Source organism: Myotis brandtii, unplaced genomic scaffold (genome assembly GCF_000412655.1).
Source record: "Myotis brandtii unplaced genomic scaffold, ASM41265v1 scaffold687, whole genome shotgun sequence".
NCBI lineage: Eukaryota > Metazoa > Chordata > Mammalia > Chiroptera > Vespertilionidae > Myotis > Myotis brandtii.
Genome location: NW_005370687.1, coordinates 1,072,628 through 1,094,195, shown reverse-complemented (window position 1 = coordinate 1,094,195; position 21,568 = coordinate 1,072,628). Strand labels below are relative to the sequence as shown.

The following is a 21,568-nucleotide window of genomic DNA, read 5'->3' as shown; positions in this document are numbered from 1 at the left end:
AGTAGAGGGCATGCGGTGGGCAGCCCCACCACAGCCCATTTCCTGGCAAACAGAGGTCTCAACATGGAGGTATTACCTGGAAAAAACCTGATGTGCTTGATTTTCTTAAAAAGAATAAAAGCTTTAGTACATGTCTAGGCAGTCGCTTTGCCTCAGCTCCTGCATGGACAGGCCAGTGCCTCTACTACGGGCCCTGGTGAGCAGAGCAGCCCCACGCTCCCTCTGGACCAGCCCAGCCTCTCAGCTCAGAACCTGTTTCCTTGGGCTATGCCTGGGTGTGGAGCTGTCCCGAGACTCTAAATCAAAGGGCAAGGTCAGTTCCGATCTCCCCGACGGCCAGTGCGCCCCGCACACACCTTGGCGTCCTGCTCCGCAAACTTGGCGAACATGTTGGCGTAGATTCTGCGGTCCCGCTCGTTGTGCTCCTTCGCCTTTTTCTGGCACATGGAGATCTGCAGCCGCGCGGCCTTGTTCTGGGGGTTGACTGCCAGCACCTTCTCGAAGTCGCCCTTGGCTGACTCGAACTCGTTCATGAGCAGCTGGGCCTCACCCCTCCGATACAAGCCCTTCTCATTGGCACTGTCTAGTCCCAGGGCCTGGAACACAAAGTGTATGTTTCAGAAAGAATGAGTGTGACTTGTGGGACTTTGAAAGAAACTCAGTATTTAAATAACTTACTAAAGCTCTCTAGCCAGGGAATTAGAAAAAGTGTATTGAAAAGATGTGCTCAAGGTTATTACATACTACTGATCAAAACAACTAATTACCCAAACCAATTCCTGTGTTTAATACAATTTCTCTAAAGACCCCAAAGGATTTGGAAGGGGGATCTTGAGAAGTTCGTTTTACAGTTCAATTGAAAGGAGTAAATGACCAAGAATAGCTGAGAACATTTTGGATAAACAAAAATAATAAGAGGAGAATTGCCTTACCTGAGAAAAAGATATACTACCAACTACTGACATTAAAACAGTTTGGTTAGTAGTCCGTGAACAAACAGGTCAGTGGAGCAGAACAAAGCAAGACAGACTATGTAAATCAGTAAGGAAAGGGTTAACTTGACACAAAAAAAAATGGGGTCAAAGCAGTAGTTATCCATGTAGAAAATAAGACTTAATTCTTACCTCACATCATAAACACAAAAATAAGTTCTAAATCAAGTATATTTACATGCACTGCCCAATAAAAATAATAGATTTTTAAAATTATTTTTTTAAAAAGTAAACCTAGTTGGAGTAGGTATTGCAAGTACTGAATGGGGTTATTTTTATACTCTTAGGGTGGGGAAGACTTCTAACCAGAAAGGAAAAGACAGATTTGATTCCGTCAACATTAAAACTTTCTTTATGGAAAAAGATGCCATGTCAAGTTAAAAGACAAGTAAGGAGAATGGGGTCCTAGTGTCCCTACTGCCAGACAAAGCGTTCAGAGTCATAATGTATAGATTGTCTCAATCAACTGAAAACAGACCAATAATGCAGTCGAAGGTGGTGAACAGGCAATCACAGAAGTAAAACAATGAAAATAATGTGCAATAAGAAATGAAAAAAATTTGTCAGTTGAGGAAAAAACTACTGATAATCTTCAATAATAATATATATTTAAATTTAAAATGTTACTGTATTAAAATTATTGTCTTTGACCCAGTATTTCCACTTCTAGGAATTTATCCTATAGAAACAATCCCACAAGTATGCAAAGAGAGACACCACGTAATCTGTAACATCACAACCTGGATATCTACCAAAAGGGATGGTGAGATAAACCACAGATGCGTGCAATGGATCCTCAATAGATATTTAAAAGACTGAAGGAGAGTTATATGACAGATTGATAATATGCAGAAAAATGTCCTCGTTTTATAAAATTATATGTCTAAATCTACACATTCTAATTTTTAAAAGAACTTATACATATATGTTACTCTACACTGTATGGAAAAAACAGAAGGAATATGTGTGAGATCAATGAGTGGTTTTGGGAGAGATGGTCAACTGGAATCTTATAAATGAACTTTTACTTTCTTGTATGGTTTGTAATTTTTGAACTTGAATAACTTTATACTACTATAATAAAAAATAAAAAATAAAAAGCTTAAAATGTAATTAACAGTAACATTTTTTCTTAGGCAAAAATTGAGTAAAACATGATAGGAATATATTAATCCACAAAACTCAAGATCTTAAAATTCAAAAATAATCTTACAAAGAATATATGAAATTGTTGCTTGTTTTTCTTATCCCTGTTTATCTTTCAGATACAATTGATTGTTAGCTTTTACCCATAGCATAACACACACTGTTGGCTCTGAGACCAGATACCTGCCCTAACAGTCAGCATCACATACATGTGCATAAGAACACCAGAATCACGCTTCCGACAGACAACTTCACGAACACCTGGGTTCACAGCCCAGGAACAGTATTAATAACACAAATGTAAAAGGGAGAGGGCTCCTGATGCTCGGTGGGTCTTTCACACTATTTATATGTATTCCTAATTAGGGAATAAATATGATGATAACAGTGACTTCCTTATATATCCTCAGTATGAGCAGTTTTATTAAAGTCCTGAAAGGCTTAAGTCACATCTGTTCTTATTAAATTGAACCTGAGGAATTATATGATACCAAGTTATAATCTGATACCAAGTGGTATTAATTTAAGGAAGGTCATGGATAAAATTGTTTCTTATCGAAACTTTTATTTATAATGCATTATTATAAACTAGAGGCCTGGTGCATGAATTCACGCACAGGTGGGGTCCCTTGGCCTGGCTGGTGATGCGGCCAATTGAGGCAGTGGGAGGTTGGCCAGCAGTGGGGGTAAAGGAGCCGAGGGAGGTTGGCTGGCCGGGGGGAGGGACTGCGGTAGGTTGGCCAGCTGCTCCTGATCAGGGTCAACTGGGGCCAGGTGGCTGGGGGGAGGGACTGCACCAATCTGGGCGTGGGAGCATACTGATCACCAGGGGGACAGCTCCTGCATTGAGCATCTGCCCCCTGGTGGTCGGTGTGTGTCATAGCGACTGGTCGTTCAGTCGCTTAGGCTTTTATATATATAGATAGTCTAGGCATCAGAAAAGTCTTTAATCAAAACCTTTCTGAATTTCCCAGTTCATACTGAGAAAAAAATCCCAAACGAAAAAAATAAAGCCAAATGAAAAACCCTCAACCCTTGGCGAGCAGCAGCGAAGGCAGACCAGGGATGAGGCTGGAGAGATGTGTGGCCTCTGCAGTCCGGCCTCGCAGACGCTACCTTATCGCAGCACTCCACAGCTTTGGTGTATTCTCGGAGCTTCAGGTAGCACATGGCCAGGTTCAGGAAGGCAGCGAGCAGGAACGACTCGGAAGCTTTCGATTCCTTTTCGGACAGGCCGTATTCCATCTCGAGCCAGGACACTATCTTCCCGTACTGAATGACCGCCTGCAGGTACTTGCCTCCCTAGGAGAGAAGAGCTGGGCATTACTCTTTACACAGGCTCTAGAGGGGCACACGAGAAGTGTAAGCCCAGGCCTCCCTGGGAATACCAAACCCTCTAAATGGAAACCTCCTCATACAAACCCTGGGATTTCATGATTTGTTTCTGTTCTCAGGGGTGGCTAGCCAGGCACTTTTCCATTCTCTCTGAAATCCAGTGACCAGTGAGCTGGTCAGGACAGAGGCTGCCCTGCACTTACCCTTGTCCTGTTCCAAGGGGGCAGTGCTCTCAGCGAGGAGGCAGCAAGGCATTGGGGTTGCATTCTGTGGTGCCGATATCTATCTATCTATCTATCTATCTATCTATCTATCTATCTATCTATCCATCCATCCATCCATCCACTTTCCAAAAGGCTGGTGCGTAGTTCCAGACCCTGTCACTAGGTTACTGAAGGGGAAGTGCCTTTTCCCGGGCTCCTGGGCGTCAGCACTGTGCACGAAATACATCCTGGCAAATCTAGTGACCTACACCAGGGCCGGCAAACTTTCTGCATGCACTCCACCCTCACTCACTGAGAGAAATCACAGAGGTCTACAAGACCGTCCCTGCTACAAAGGACCTCAAGGGGTTGGCTTAAGAAATGAGCTCACCTGGAAGGAAGCCCTGATGTCGATTTTGGGTGAGGATGAAGTAGACCAGTGCCAAGTGGAGTCTGGGTCTGAACGAGGCCAAAGCTGCACCCCACTGAGCACCCCTCTTCAGAGGGAGCTTAGGAAAGGGGCGACAGAGAGCTCCCCGTTCCACTTGACAAAGGCAGTGCTGAAGGACTGAGGTTTCTGAAGGAGGCTACTAAAGTTAGTCTGTTTCTTCTCCACCTCAGAAATTTGTGATACAGGTTGGAAGAATATGAAACCAGGCCCTTTCAGAGTAAATGCTGAAATTCTTGAGGAAATCATATTGTACTTCCTATGGACTGAGCTGAACCCCTCCCAATTCATACACCGAAGCCCTGCCCCCAATGTACTGTTTTTGGAGATGGGACCTTTGGGAGGCAATCAGGTTGAGGGGAGCCTTGTAGGGGGTGTCCACCAGATAGAATTAGTTCCCTGCTTCCTCTCTCCCCAGCCACAGCAGCTAGGGAAAGTCACGTGAGGACATAGCAAGAAGGATGCCTTCTGCGACCCAAGACCCTGCTGGCACCCTGGCCTTGGACTGCCATCTCCAGAACTGTGAGGAAGGAATTCCTATTGTTCAAGTCCAGTCTCGGGCGTTTCACTGTGGCAGCCGAGGTAACTAAGACATAGTTAGTTAGGTGCGCCTTTTTGGGCACCAGGTGAAGCAGCCCTCCCAGTGACAGGGTTGGCGTTTTCTCTCTGTCACCCTCTCCTGCTGGACCGGGAGCTCTTCGAGGACAGGAAGCATGTTCCAACCCTTTTGGAGTATTGAGGGTTTAGCACGAACAGGCCCTTAATGAAGATTTGCTGACTAATATTAAGGTCAAGGAATATAATTATGGAATCCAAAGATCTTCTATCATTGGGGGCAATGTGGAGGTGGGTAGAAATGAAGGGTGTCAGTGTCATTTCATTTAGATCAGGTAAGGACATTTTCCCATATGCCTAGTTTCTTCTTCCTCTTTCCTCCTTCACTAATGCACCTATTAAGTTCTAATTACCTCCTCATATATTGTTATAGGAAAAGAAAAGGAGAGCCAGGGAGGACAAAGACCAGATCTTATAACTTCGGTGGGTTTGGTATAATCAGAATGGTAGAAGTCTACAGTTTCTAAAAAGAAAAACAAGTAATAGACTTCATAGTAGTTCCTTTACATTGAAAGAGCATTTTAATTTCTTGAAAGCTCTTTCATATATATCATAATCATACATAATTTTATTTAGATCACTTCTAACGAGCACAGTACAGGTAATTTGTTTTGTGGTACTTCTGCTCCTGATGTGCTAACAGGAGTTCTTTACTGGGGTGACTGTGGCCTCCGGGACATTTGGCAATGTTTGGAGATGTCCTTTAGTCGTCATGTACTAGTGGCATCTAGTGGGTAGAGGCAAGGAATGCTGCTAAATAACTTATAATGCCACGGCAGTCTCCCACTAACACAGAATCATTTGGCCCCAAATATCAATAGTGCTAAGGCTGAGAAATCCTGCAGTAAAAGAATGCAGAAGGAGCCCTGGCCAGTGTGGCTCGGTTGGTTGGAGCATCGTCCCTTGCACCAAAAGGCGGCAGGTTCAATTCCCAGGCAGGGCACATACCCAGGTTGCGGGTTTTATTTCTGGTTGGGGTGCCTCTGGGAGGTAACTGATCAATGTTTCTCTCTCACATAGATGTTTGTCAGTCTCCCTGACCCCCGCCCCCCTTGAAATCAATTTTTAAAAAATGGAGGAGAAAAAAGCAGGGTTGACTCATAAATGGCTTGTTTCTAAATCATAGCACTGGTTTCTTGGTTCAGGAAGGGTGGTCAAAACATAGTAAAGCCTGTTCGTCTGAAAAGGGTTCCGTGGTTGAAAGATGATCCTTAACTAGCTTGCTTGGGAAATGCCTTTTCCCCACAGAGCACAAGGGGGCGCTCCATGTCACTGCTGGGTCCTCAGCCTTCTCGCCACCACATGGTCAGAAGAGAGAAACACTAAGCACGTGTGATAGTGAAGGCTTTGTCCTGCAGATTGCTGCCAGCAAGAGGGAGGAAATGAAAACCATTTCTGTTTCCCTCAGGTGCACAGCGCCTGGTATGATGTCACATTTTACCGAGGCTTAATTATGTTTAGAGCCACGTGAAAAGAGTCCTCTCCTACCTTTCTTCCCTTCAGTGTTCAGAGGCTGATAGGAGGAATGTACAATCTACGCAGCAAAATCATTCCTATTTAGCTAACCAAAATCCAACCCTCCTAAAGAGAGAGATTTACGCACTAAAGTGTAAACCAAATCGCAGATCAATGGAACTGGAGCTCCAATGTCCTGATGGCATGAAATGCACATTTTTATGTCACCATCTCTGCTGTCACCCAGTTTGGATGTCTCTGCCTGCATGTGCACAACGCTCCAAGTCAGTCCCCGGAAAGACGAGGCCCAGGAGGGCAGGGTGGAGGGCTGAAACCTGCCCTGAACTCTGAAAAGGGAATGTGGACAGGAAACGACCCACCGACCGGTTTGAGGGCTTAGAGCTAAAAGTAGGCTCACTGCCGGGATCTTTTACCTCTAATTAGGAAGGTGCCTCTGGGGAAGTGTTCAGAAGTACAAAATGTTCAGAGACATTCTGGGAGAAAGGCTTAGGTCAGTGGTTTTGAACCTTTCATTAATTTTCCCCCAATAGCCTAGTGTTTTGAAAGATTTCGTCTGTCAAATTGCATGTTAAAAATAATATGTTCCATATGTGTGACTGCTGATCCAGATTTTATTCAAAGATCAGTAATTTTAAGAGGGTTCATAATATTATGAAACACACAAATCACTACTGCAGTTGTGGTGCTAAGAAGCAACCAAGTTCAGTAACTGTATAGACACCTAAGCAATGCTTTTTGCTACTGATCACAAATTCTGGCATCTCTCTGTATATATATTCGGGACACAGCCATATGGCCTGTGGCTTTGCAGCATTACTTCATTATCAGTAATGTTCCCCAAAGTTATGAGCCATCAGCAACCAATAGTTTCTGAATCGTCGAGCTGTTTTGCTACATTGAGTTGATATGATTCTAGTTAAATGCCAAGCGCCTCAACCCCCTGCCCCAACTATTAATGTTCTATTTAGAAGTTTGGGAAATATAAAAACATACATTTAAGGACTTTAATGGACTCGAGGTATATAGGAAACACCATCCAGGACCTGTGGTCTAAAGGGATTTTTACAGAAAATTTTCTTTTTATTCTAGTGTACTGTGTATTTGGGTTTATAAAAAGCACACTTGGAATGAATAGTTTATAAGTATCCAGTATACATAATTGAATTAAAAAATCAAACTTGCTCTTGAGAGTTTAAAAATTTATAGGATTTTAGGGCTGGAAGAAACTTAGGGATCATCTAATCTAACTCCCTCAACTGAAAAAATAACCTCTTTAGAATTTAAATGACTTTAAATCATTTGGAATCATAAAGCCCAGTTTCCAATTCAGAGCTAATTTCATCACTGTTTTCTGGTGATCCATACAGTATATATAATAAGTGTTAAAAGTAAATATAAATAATTATGTATTATGTAAGCCAACATGTTTCAACTTTATTTAACCAAAACCCATAGTAAAAAATAAGTCTTAAAAAAGTCTTAAATTATGATCCACTACCCATTCATACACAAGTAAACAAAAGATTTATAAAACATTTATCCTTAGTACATAATGCAATATACATTTCCACAATACTGATTTCATGATCTAGTAATGGGTTTCCTATCCAAGTTTGGAAAACAATAGCCATGCATGCTGCTCCTGGGCGCATTCACTCTGCTTACGCAGGCTCACATAATTCTCCAGGCGTTTCATGTGAGTGCACGTCGCCTCCACTCCCTCCAGACAAGGCTGTCAACCAACAGCGTATCTTAGAAGCAATGCTCCACAAGGATTTGCTGAATCACAGGTGTGCATTGCTGCTGTAGACTGTTGAAAACAGCATCTGATTTTTGTTCTTGGATTGCAGTGGCAAGAAAAAAAGAAAGAAGGAAGCCTAACAACATTGCCCTTCTTCTCTAACTGCTCACTAAGCCCTTCGCGGATACAGAGAAGGTCCATGTTGGAGTGGGAAGCACTAAGGTGCACTGATTAGAACTGAACAGAGTGTTGTTTCTTTTTTGTCTTCAATCTGGGGGTTTAAGATCTAACTGAGGAAATCACATCTTCCTAGGTGTTACAAGAAATGGTTTTCGAGAAGCAATCAATGACAAAGATCATTCACAAAAGTAGGTGTATGGCCATCAGAAGAAATGAATCATCTCCTATCAGTTTCTTTAAAAAAAATATTTTTATTGATTTCAGAGAGAAAGGGAAAGGGAGAGATAAAAACATCAATGATGAGAGAATCATTGATTGGCTGTTTCCTGTACGCCCCCTACTGGGGATCGAGCCCGCAACCCAGGCATGTGCCCTTGACAGGAATCGAACCCTTCAGTCTGCAGGCTGGCACTCTATCCACTCAGCCAAACCAGCCAGGGCTCAATTAGTTTCTTTTGAAATCTGTGCCTGTTCTCTTTCTTTTGTCACGTGCCTTAGTGACTCCACCAAGACAGTGGAAAGGAAAATGATGTGAAACTTACCCTTATGAATTCCATTACAGCTAACAATTATTTTATTCTTTCTTTGTTTCATCCCACAGACACTCATTGAGTGCCAACTATGAACTAAAGCAAGATGCCTCACGTCTGCAGTGAGTGATCCAGTAGTGGTGGCTGGGCATGCCACCCTGGTATTTCTTCAGGGAGGGTTACAATCTAGAGTAGACCATGCAAAAGGGGTATCTGTGCCCTGGCCATGTGGCTCAGTTGGTAGGAGCATTGTCCTATACACCAAAAGGTTGTGGGTTCAATTCCCGTCAAGACACATACCTAGGTTGTGGGTTCAGTCCCCGGCTGGGGTACAAACAAGAGGCAACCGACGGATGTTTCTCTCTCACATTGGTGTTTCTCTCTCTCTAAAAATTAATAAGTATATCCTTGGTGAGGATTTAAGAAAAAAAAAAAGAGGCATTTGTATTCTTTTGTCACCTTAATTCATTCTTTCTCACTATTTTTTTATACTGTAAACGATAGACCTGTAAAAATTCAGGCTTACTCTTATCCAGAGGGGTGTTGATAAAATTCAGAGCAGGGAATACCAGCACAGTTCATTAACCTCTGAGTGAGTTCTCTGAGACAGAAACTCACATACCTTGAAGTACACAGTTCCCTTTTCCTTGACGATGGCAGCCTGCTCCAATTTTTCTTTGGTATCCATCTCCCAGGATTCTTTGGCCTGTTACGTAAATATGTGACAATGGTTAGGTGAACAGAGAAGGAAAAGGCGTCAGCTGATGCCCATAGAACAAGCAGTAGCTCCTTGTAGAGGCCACCCACACCTCAAACACACTGTCTTTTAAAACTCTGCCACCACCAAAGTGAGTTCTAGTCACTGCCAGGCTAGAACTGGCTTTCCAATGACAGCTGCGCGGGACCCCGCTGCCCAGGAGGAGACTGCAGCAGAGCGCGTCTGGAGAGGCGTGAGATGAGGCCACACAACGGAAGCTAGGGTCCCTATTTCCCTCCCATAAACGGCACCACTCAGTTGCCATTATGACTTGGAGCTGTTTCTCTCAGGCCTTGGTTTTCAACTCTAAAATGGGAACACTATTGCAGGCAAGTCACAGTTGTATATTCATGATAATTTTTTAAATCCAGGCCATGTAGTTGTCTTTTCCACTCTAACGCAACCAGATATATAAAGCTTCCACACTGTATCCACCTGCAGATGTGTCCTTGGGGAATTTCAAGCAAAACATAATTGGGAGGGTAAAGCTGATGTAAAAACTAATTTCAAAGCCATAGATAAACGATTTAATGATCATCTTGCTCATTTGTTTTATATGTCATTATTCTCCCTAATTAAAGGTACGAATCCAGAGACAACTGCACTTCCATTATGAACAACTGGATTTAGGAGGATCAGAGTCCACAGAACAATCTGGGGTCCTTCAGGGAAAACAAGGCTATGTCAGAGCCACTTGCTGTGTAGGAGTTATAAGCTTAAGTGGGTACCTGTAAAATTCTCTCTCTTTCAAGACACTTGGTGATGTATTCCTGGTGTTCCACTCCCACCTCTCCAAAGTAAATAATGAAAATTACTTGTCTTTCTGGCAACCCCATGTTGCTTCCCAACAAATTAGCTCTATCATTTAAAATCTAGAAACCAGGGTCCTTTGCGTTTTTCTATTAGGTTCAGTCTTTATGGAGTACTAAATGTCCTTAATACGAGGCAGAACATCAAATCGTGTTGCCTGCACAGCACACCCCTTCTTCACATGGTTTCAAATAAAGCAGGTTCATGGATACACCTGGGCGATGACAGACCCAGCTCACTGTGGGCAAAGGAGGGCCCTGGTGGGAAGGGACAGGGAGCTACTTCATTGAAATGGGAAGAGGAAAGTCAAACGCCTACATAACCATATGCAAGGGATGTTCTCTCTCTAGCAATGTGGAGGCAGAGCTGCAGGATCAGTGCTGAGCTAGCAGGCCATCTAAAGAGGTACTGTGACAAGAAGCAACGGTCAATGATGAGAACATGTCTGCTTTGAGGAACATGAGTGTGAGGTTTGATCAGCAGCATCACTGCTAGGGGAGAATCCCAAAGCAGGCCTCCCCTGCCTTTCTTAGCCCAAAACTCCAGGTCTACTGGACTGACAATGGTCTCCTTTCAGAATCTAGTGAAAAATAGTGTCGTGTTTCCAGTCCAAAGCTTAATGCACAGAAGCTGGAGGGAGCCCTGGAGCGTAAGAAAGGCACACCAAATGAGGGCTCTCGGGAGGGGTGGGCTCTGGTGACTGCTGCACAGGGACTCAGCTGGACTCCACAGAATGTCGAGCTTGGGCACATGCTCTGTGCTTGTCCGGCGAGGCTGCTGCTGGGAGCTTCCAGGGGCAGGGAGATGGAAATATACTCTAGAGGCCTGCTGTTTCTGCCCTCAAGGCCACTGACAAACTCTTCTTTTCTACTTGGACAGGTATGAAAAGAAAAGGCCTGGGGTTAGCAGGGTGTCCCTGTGTTCCTTGTCACAGAGCCTGGTGGCCCATGAAGCCTTGCATTTTTGGACAGTAACTTGGAGCCACGCTGAGGGCCTCTTCACCACTCCTGAGAAGGGTACAATCCGTTCAGCACTGGAAAACGGCGCCCCTCCTCCAAGGAGCGGCTTGGCAGAACGTGAACCTTTTTGTCTTCAACCCAGGAAAAAAAGTACAAAAAGAACAAGTCTAGGAACAAATAGGGAACAAGTGTTGGATTCTACCCAAAAAAGAAAAAAAGAAAAAAGAAAAAAAAGGGCTGACACATAGGAACACACTCTGAACACTGCGCTTCGGAGCTGTGGGTCAGCCATGCTGGCTTAGGGGTCCCAGACAACACAACATGCAAGTAAGACCACTGACCTACGCCACCCAGAAATACATTCTATAGTTCATAGGAAGTGGGCAGAGAAGAAATATACCATGATTTCAGAGAAGTTGGTATTTTCTCACCTTTTCGAAGCTCTTAAGTGTAACTTCATATATAAGCTCAGCATTAGGTTCAATGCCAAATTTAGGCTTCCCTGCCTCTCCAAAACCATATCTGAAATGGAGAGTAGAAAAATAAAACTTTATAAGAATTGGCGTATTTCCAGGCACTTCCTTTGGTACTTTGTGGCATCACATGAGCGCAGAGCTAGCATCTGCAAACTACACAGACTGGAGACCCTGAGGACAAGCCAGATGCTGATCAGAAGACCTGCCAGGTGCCCCTGCGGCTTCAGGAACCAGGCCAGACTGAGCCTCCTTCTTCTTCACATCCCCGTGCAATTGCGACACCTGTTCTCCCCGGGACAGCTTGCTTAATGTGGCCTTAATGTCACTGCCCTTTTCTCTGCTTGATTTTCTATTGAGTTCTTTTGATAAAACAGCCTTCATTTGGCTATTAGACCCTCCCCGAGGCCTCATCAGCAGGAGGGCGAGAAGACAGCACTGTTGTCACAGTGCTGTGCCCACAGCGCTGTGCATTAGAGGCTTTAAGAAGCTTTCAACTCTGAAGTGCTGTCTCCATCAAAAAGCACCACTTCCAGGCAGATGAACGGGAGGGAAGGCTCACATAGCAGGGGGAAAAATACATTTTCACAGTATTTATTCAATAGTTTTAAAGAGCACACTAGAAAACACAAGTGACATAACTAATATACCACCAAAAAGAACAGCCCTAGCAAGTTCTAACCCCCATAAAAGACATACTTTCCCCCTGGCTGGTGTGGCTCAGTTGGTTGAACGTCCCATATACTGAGGGGTTGCGGGTTTGATCCCCGGTCAGGGTGCATGCAGGAGGCAAACGATTGATGTTTCTCCCTCTCCCGCTCTAAAAATCAATGAAAACATACTTGGAAAAAAAGAAAAAGAGAGAAAGCAATATTCTTACAGGTCTGTGGCTCTTACTTTAAATGCTACAACTTTTAGCCAAAATCTATCTGGACAAAATCACTGCAGACATATAAATTTGATTTTCAGATCACATTAATAAATACAAGGCATTTGGGGAGGACACATCTGCCAGAATGAAGTGCTGACGGAGCTTCGTCTGTCTGGTTCAATGGTCTCTCCGGGTTTCGAACAACACCCAGCATATTAGGAAAGCATGCACTGGAATATATTCTGTTTTCATCTACTAGTATTTCAAGCCAGACTACTCTTTAATATATGGAAGAACATTGCGAAAACCTTAGTAAACCCAAATGTTCAGGCTATGGGTTGAAAGATGCCAAACCAGGTCGATGCCAATGAATTTTCTCTGGGGCAAAAGGACCAGAGTGGGAATATACAAATCCTGCTGCTTGCACTACTCTCTTTACCCCTTGCCTAAATTTTCCCGGAAGAAAATGATTACTCACTCACCTCCACTGTTACACAAGTAAATGAAAGCTGCAGCCAGAGCAAGGCCATGAGAGCTGGTAGGAATGGGGTGTGGTAGTCATAATAGCAGGGCAAAGGGTATCTTCAGCAAAGAAATAAGAGGACATAATTGCCAGTGGCCAATTATAGGAGGTGGTGACCAGTTCTCTACCTGAGCTCCTACCTAGACCTATGTAACTGCTATTGTGTTCCTGCCATCTGGTAAATAAAGAACATTCCGTAACTGCTGGGAACTGGGCTGGAGGGAGAGTCCTTGCTGAGCGTGTTTACCGACAGCATGTTATATTTGGAGCCCTGTGCTACACAGGTACAAATTCAACAGATGACCTGGCACGCGCCTCAGACCATTGGCTCTCAACAGGGGTGGATTTAATCCTCCCACCTCAGGGATATTTGGCAATGTCTGAAGATGGGTTTATCACACAGAGGAAGGGGGTATAGGCATCCAGTGGGTATAGGCCAGGGAAACTGGTGAACATCCTACTACTATGCACATGTCAGCCCCCACAACAAGAAACTTCCAGCCCAAGATGTCAGTGTGCTGAGGATGAGAAAAGCTGCCTTAGTGGAACTCATGGTGGGCAGAGTGGGGGTAGGGTCAAGGGAGACACCAAATTGTCCTGGTTTTTATCAGTGGGATTAAGGAAGACTGGGGAAGGGCATTATTCCTATAACCTCTCCTGGGTTCAGATGAAGAGATTCTGTGGCGATGCGTGTGGAGCCTGGGAGGAGCATTGAGTCTGACTGCCATGTTACACAGAAAGCTGTCTGCCTGACGCTACACCAGCCTGGCAGGCTAGGACCCCAGGCACAGAAACGCTTCTCCCTGAAGACAGACACCACAAATGGGATTCTAGGACTTAACCAACAGACAAGCTGGGCTACAGTAACAGAAGGAATTCGTTATTAATGTGTGTTTTTTCTTCTTTTTCTTTTATTGTATCTATATGAGAATATGGATGCTAGTGGAACATATTTCACAATATATGTAATTCAAACCATCATGCTGTATGCCTTAAACTTAATGTATGCCAATTATTTTTCAATAAAACTGGGAAAAATATACTTCTATTTGGTGAATTGGAAAGGCCACAAAGCAAACTTTAATAAATCCCAAATAAATAAAAATAAATAATAAATATAATATTCTTGGATCACAATTCAATAAAAATACATTTTTTAAAAGTCAGAAGGAAAAAGTCCTCCTAGCTAGAGATGTTAAAATCTTAATCTTAAGAAAACTGTTGCTGCAGGGGTACTTCAAATAAATATGATAATATGTGTAGAAAAGAATAACAAAGGAAATAGTATATGTCAGAATCTCTGAGATACACATAAAATGGTACCCAGGGGAGCATTCATAATATATATTTTTAAATATCCCAATTCTAATTTTACTCTTTTTGTATATTATTCATGTAACAATTTGTAGTACTTATTGATATACCTTTATATGTATTTGCTCCCACATGCATATACAAGTACATAAATATACAAATAAGCAGGGATTAATTTGCAGTCTTTAATTATAGTTTTACAATATAATTAAGTTAGTAATAAAGTAAAACAATGTAGATGACATTAATGTTCTTGAATAGTTGCCTGCAGACAGCTGAGATACGAATAATGACTATTAATGACCATTAGCCTTTATGTGCATATAAGCACTTACGCCATAAGTTCTTACCAACTGCTGCCTTTTTATAGACAAAGAAACTGAGGCTCAGAGAGAAGTGCTTCCTGAGAGTCACACAAAGAGGAGTGTAGAGCTGGGATTTAAATTCAGACTCTGTGTGTTCCCAGAAAATGGTTTAGTTTTTGACCCAGACTGCCTTGTTTTTGTTTGGGTTGGTGCAGGACAGAAACATAAGGAAAAAGTTAAAACTAGCCACCCTTACACTAAAATGAAAAAGTTGAATATTCACAGTATTTAAAACAATATACAAGATACTGTCCTAATGAGAAGAGAGAAAATAGGTTCTTTGGAAGTGTTTTATAAACTTCTTATGGAAACACCCCGTCAAATAGTCTATCGGAATGGAGGAGAAGGTATGCCCTGGAAATCTTTAGAGAAGGCACTATAGGTGACAGGAGCACGTATTTGCAACAGCCACATTACAACACTCAAGTGCCACTGCACTGGTGCACAGGCCTGGTGCGTGGGGTTTTCTGCATACGTGGATAATGCCACGCAGTGCACGTGTAAACAGTCTCCTTTTGCACAGCAGGCCTTTAAGTAACTCAACATACTGACATCTTGAAGAGAAAAATAACAACATATTCCTTTTGAGGGGTTTATCTGTGTCAGGCACTTAGTGCTAAGTTCTTTACATGCATTATCTTATTTAGTTCTCCACAACTTTATGAGATTTTGTTTCTCTCTGCCATTAAACTTGAGACATCTGCCTCTACAAGTGCCTTGTCAGCCAGTTTAAAATATAACAAATGGATTCAAATGATATCATATGCTTACAGTGTATAAAGAACTTATCCTCTAGGAACTGAAATCTGAAAAGATACATGGGACATAAATAACACTCTTTATAGAAATCTAGAACTACTGTAATTTTGGAATGCCAGATTAAAAAACATTAGATATTATTTAGATATGGGGGAGAAAACCTTTTCCATGCATTGCTTGATTTAAAAAAAAATTCATTATAGAAAGAAAGAAATAGGTTCACCTGAGGGTGAACTACAAATATTACGTAAATATAAATAAAAGACACTGAAGTGGGAATCCAGTAGTGGAGAAAGGAATATGACAGAGGAAAAGAAGGTATTAAATAAAAGGTGCCCCCAGTGAAAGCTGTAACAAGGTTCAAGGTGGTGAGCATTTTGGAAGGGTTTTCAAGTGAGTAGTGGCATGGTTAAAACATCACTTGAGAAATAGGATCATGGCCCAAGTGTTAGGGCAAAGGTAAATATGCCACTGATTACTACTGAGGCTGCACAAAGGCAAGCGATTGTACAACAGGCGCAATATTACCTACTGGTAAGTCTATTTCATCAAGATTCTTAATTTCTCAAAATCCTACTGAATGAAACCCAAAGAGCCAGAGAGGGAGTAGACATGAGATAAGCAGATGCACTTACAGGGACAGAATCAAAATACCCTGGTTTCTCTCAAGGGCCCATTTCTCAAGATAGAAGGGTTGGGTCCATGGTATAATTTTAGATCTAAAAATAATACCAAACATGTTTTCACAAGAGAGACTGTTAGTGTCTGATAGTTCTAAGCTTGGAAGTGCTAATGGGTCTCCTTATGATGGAAAAAATTTAGGCAAAAATGAGTCATCTCCGCTGCCTTTAGGTCCAGGAAGAGCACTTGTTTTTTTTTTCAGGGACTCTGTATAAGAACAGGTGGCACAAATTCAAGTGGTAATAAGTCATCCAAATGCTGCTTCTACTTTCAACCCACCATGTTTTACTGCCTCATTTGGAGAAAAGGGTACAGGGGGCAAGAGGATCACATGAGAAGTCCCAATAGCTTCCTGTCTTGGCAATATGGCAAGCAAAACAAATACACAAAAAAGCAAAACTTGTCTGCCAGTCCTATTAACACACATCAATCAAGTAAACAGGCCCATAAACCTTGGTTATATAAGGCCCAGTAATTCACTCCATCACTAACTATAACTTGATTTAATTGTTTCTGTTAGCATTAACTTCACCGAAAATATCAAATGTTGACCGAACAAGCAAGCATATCCCTGTTCTTTAGACAATGTCACTGTGCACTGAACTGGTATGCTGCTTACCGTGGTCCAAGACATAAAATACATTGTTCTTCCCGCTGCATTTTCTCCAGGGCTTTGTCAATTCCGATTGGAATGTCGTGGTCTTCTCCTTCGCCAACAATGAAAACCACATCTCTGCAATCAAACATCCTTTCACCACAGCGGCCTTCCAGGTGGACTGAGGGAGAGGAGACAGGCAGTCAACCAAGCTGTTCCTTAGGACTGGCGAACTTAGGGAAGTGATAAATGAGTGTTTCCCCTTCTCACTTCATCTAGAGCAGAGGTTCTCAACCTGTGGGTCGAGACCCCTTTGGGGGTCGAATGACCCTTTCACAGGAGTCGCCTAAAACCATTGGAAAACACATATATAATTACATATTGTTTTGTGATTAATCACTATGCTTTAATTATGTTCAATTTGTAACAATGAAAATACATCCTGCATATCAGATATTTACATTATGATTCATAACAGTAGCAAAATTACAGTTATGAAGTAGCAACAAAAATAATTTTATGAAAAACAAAAATAATAATTTTATGATTGGGGGTCACCACATCATGAGGAACTGTATTAAAGGGTCGCGGCATTAGAAAGGTTGAGAACCACTGATCTAGAGATATAATGGTATGTGTTGTGGAAGCTTAGTCTATTCATTCTGAAATTTAAGAGCAATCATGTTTCTTCCTGTTTTAAGCTTAAACTTCGAATTACTGATAACTATATCAATATGATAGCTTAGTGAATAATAAAAGTATGGAAAATAGGTTTAATTGAAACCTACTAAATGGCAGAGGTTTCCTCAGAGGATCAAGAAATACTATATTAATGAATAATTATCAAAATGCCACCAATTTAATATCAAATATGTAATGGCTTAAACATTTAGAACTGTACCTTGCTTTGGATACTAGGATGAAAAACTGAATGACCATTTCCCAAGGTGTACTGGTTAATAATGGCGGATTTTGTAATCAAAGAAAACACAATAATTTCAAGAGAAACATCAAAAGTGCTTTATTCAAAGTAATGTCCATCTCTAGCTATACATTTCCCCCATCTTTCAGGTAATTTGTGGATACTGTCCCAATAGAACTTTTCTTGTTTTGAGGCAAACCATTCAGAGACCCAATTTTCCACTTCTTCGTATGTTTTGAAGTGCTGCTCAGAAAGTGCATGTGCCATCGATCAGAGCAAGTGGTAATCTGAAGGAGCAAGGTCTGGTGAATACAGCGGGTGGGTTAATATTTCCCAGGCAAGATCTTTTAACATGTCTTTAACTGGTTTTGAAGTGTGTGATGGTGCGTCATTATGAAGCAAAATGACTTTGCCGTGTCTTCTGGCCCATTCTGGTCGTTTCACGATCAAAGTGTGGTTTAAATTGATTATTTGTTGTTGGGAGCATCAGTATTAACAGTTTCACCTGGTTTTAGAAGCTCATAATACACCACACCTACCTGATTCGACCAAACGCAGAGCATTGTCTTCTTTCCGAAGCGATTTGGCCTTGCAGTCGATGTTGATGATTGACCTGGATCAACCCATGATTTTGTGCGTTTGGGATTCTCAAAATAAATCCACTTTTCATCGCCAGTCATAATTTGATGCAAAAATGACTTTCTTTCATGCCGTTGAAGCAACATTTTACTGATGACTTTTCAGTTTTCCATTTGTCTTTCGTTCAGTTGATGTGGCACCCATTTTTCTTTGTTTAAAATCTTTCCCATTGCTTGTAAACAAAAGGAAATTGTTTGCTGAGCAACGTTTAATCTTTCTGCAAGTTGTTTTTGAGTTTGACAAGCATCTTCATCCAATAATGCTTGAAATTGTTGGTCTTCAAACTTTTTCGGTTGACCTGGATGTTCTTTGTCTTTCACATCGAAATCATCACTTTTAAAGTGTTTAAACCAGCGTTCACAGTATCTTGATATGGAGCATGTTCACCATAAGCTTCCCGAAGTATACGGTAGCTTTCAGTAGCACTTTTCTTCAAAATAAAGTAATGAATTAAAACTTTCCGCAAATCCTCTTTTTTTGGCATGAAATTCGACATTTTTAAAAAATATATTTTATTGATTTTTTATAGAGAGGAAGGGAGAGGGATAGAGAGTTAGAAACATCGATGAGAGAGAAACATCAATCAGCTGGCTCCTGCACACTCCCCACTGGGGATGTGCCCGCAACCAAGGTACATGTCCTTGACCGGAATAGAACCTGGGACCCTTGAGTCCGCAGGCCGACACTCTATCAGCTGAGCCAAACCAGTTAGGGTGAAATTCGACATTTTTAAGTGTAAAAATATCTATGATGTCAACACCTTCAGCAAATTTGACATATGAAGTTTTGAAGCTTGCTGTCAATACAACAAAACAGCATACAAATCAAATCGCATATATACCAACATATTACTCCTCCATCTACTGAAAAAAATCTGCATTATTAACCGGTACACTTGGTATATACTAGAGGTCCAGTGCACAAAATTTGTGCGGGGGGGGGGGCTGGCCTGCACCCTCTCGCAATCCGGGACCCTTCAGGTAGGGTCCGTAGGCCTGGCCAGCGATCAGGGCCTATTGGGGTTCGCCTTCCCCCAGATGCTGGCAGCTGGACCCACCTCCGCCGCTGCCACTGCTTGCCATCTGTGGGCCATCTGTGGGGTGTGATCGCTTTGGCTGGCCTGGGCCTCCCTCTGTGGGGCGATCTATCGTGGGGCCACCAGATCAATCACCCTGCAGAGGGAGGCCCCGCCCACCTGCTGCCAGCCTGGTAGCCTAGGCCTCCCTCTTTGGGGCAATTGATCACAGGTCTCCGTGATCGATCATCCAACAGAGGAAGGTCCCGCCCACCTGGCCAGGGCTCTGCGCTCAATCGCTGCACAGAAGGTGGCCTGGGCCTCCCTCTTTGGGGTGATCACGAAGCCCCCCTCCCATTGATCGCCCCACTGGCTGGTGGTCTGGGCCTCCCTCTGGGGCAATCAATCGCTGAGTCCCCCCATTGATCGCCCCGCTGAGAGCGGCCTCGGCCTCCCTTTGCAGGGCGATGGTGGGGCACCCCGACCAATCGCACTGCACCAGCCTTGGCTGGCCTGGTACCAGTGTGTATAATAGTGTGGTTGTCCGGAAGGTCATCCAGACAGTCGTTCTGTTGTTTGGTCATTAAGTCGATTTGCATATTACATTCTTATTATAGATATATCTATATATATAAAAGCCTAAGTGACCATACGACTGGTAGCTATGATGCACACTGACCACCAGGGTGCAGACGCTTTTTTGAAGCTTGCTGTCAATACAACAAAACAGCATACAAATCAAATCGCATATATACCAACATATGCATACTCCATCTACTGAAAAAAATCTGCATTATTAACCGGTACACTTGGTATATATGACCAGTAGGTTAGCTTGCTACTGGGGTCTGGCCAATGGGGACTGGGTGAGACAGGCCGGACACGCCTTGGAGCCCTCCAGCGGATCCTCCCCAGCCGGCGAACCTCCCACGGTACCTCCCTGGCCCCAATCGTGCACCAGTGAGGACCCTTGGCCTGCCTGAGCCCTCTTGCAATCCAGGACCCTTCGGGGGATGTCCGCAGGCCAGGCCAAGGGACCCCACCGGTGCACGAATCTGTGCACCGGGCCTCTAGTATTTGAATAAAAATGGAAAACCCAATGGCAACATCATCAACAACTAACATAGCCATATCCCTTGGTGGAGAAATAAATGTAAAGTGTGACAATCAATAAGTACTCTACTATACCATCACAAACCAAATTACTTAACCATTGCCTGTAAAATGTTAAGCTGAAGAGGTCAATTTCTTGGGGCCCAATTCCCCACTCCACTCACACACTCAGCTCGTTTTGAGGGTAATTTTATATTAGACAAGGGGCTTTTATGGTTTTTCCAAGACAAAATAAGAAAAATGCATGTATTTTTTTCTTAATCGATTAGACCCCCCCGCCCCCCCCCCCATAAGCAATACTCTCAAACTTTCAACTACTTTTATTTTTTTTAATAGTAAGGGTTATTCATTCCTTACCATTTAGATCTTTGACTCAATAAGAAAAAATCAATTGCTTGTATTATTGCACAACAATATCTTGTCTTTCATAAGAAAATTCTTTATTCCTACTTCTGTAATCTAATAGCCTAGATTAAAATGTAACGATTTCCTAAAATGCTTACTTTTTTTTTTTTTTACTGGTTGCTCTACTGTACATCAATAACTTGCTTTAGAGACTTAAAAAAAAAATCACTCATTCTGTTATAGTCATTCCATGAAACAACTATTTTCCAAATACAAATTTAATTCCAACTTACTCTATTTTTGAACTACATGATTTCAGGTCCTGTGAAGCTCTAAAATTCTATGGTTCTGTGACCCAATAATATAACTCTCAATATAGGCCACAAATCAGTTTCAAAGGTAATTCCCATAGTTAATCATTTGATCAGTTACTTTTAGCCTGGGCCTGAGAAATGAGAGAAACCCTGAAGACACCAGTTCCATTGACACGAGGAGCCACAATGTCTCATGGACATTTATGCCTTTCTAATTCACTAGGATTAATAGCATCCTGATTTGTTCCCACTGCAGACTTAGGATGGAGTCGAAGCTTGGCCAAACTAGAAAAGGTTTGACTTTCAGGGTACACCTGGCATATAGGAATTTTGCTCTTTGTCCCATACTCATAAATGCTGATGGTTCTATTCCACAAACTTTTGGAACGCTCTAGATCAGTGGTTCTCAACCTTCTGGCCCTTTAAATACAGTTCCTCATGTTGTGA

At 42.5% G+C, this 21,568-nt stretch overlaps 1 protein-coding gene across 12 annotated transcripts in view; it reads right to left on the bottom strand.

The window, feature by feature from the left end:
* Positions 1-21,568, bottom strand: part of FKBP5 (FK506 binding protein 5) — a 131,358-nt gene that overhangs the window by 1,383 nt on the left and 108,407 nt on the right. For all 12 annotated transcript variants that reach the window (XM_014529594.1, XM_014529596.1, XM_014529600.1 and 9 more), the window contains 5 exons: positions 16,798-16,954; positions 11,624-11,714; positions 9,289-9,372; positions 3,255-3,440; positions 357-596 (listed from right to left, as the gene is read on the bottom strand). In XM_014529594.1, coding sequence (XP_014385080.1) covers positions 357-596; positions 3,255-3,440; positions 9,289-9,372; positions 11,624-11,714; positions 16,798-16,954 — 758 coding nt within the window. The remainder of the gene's footprint in view (positions 1-356; positions 597-3,254; positions 3,441-9,288; positions 9,373-11,623; positions 11,715-16,797; positions 16,955-21,568) is intronic.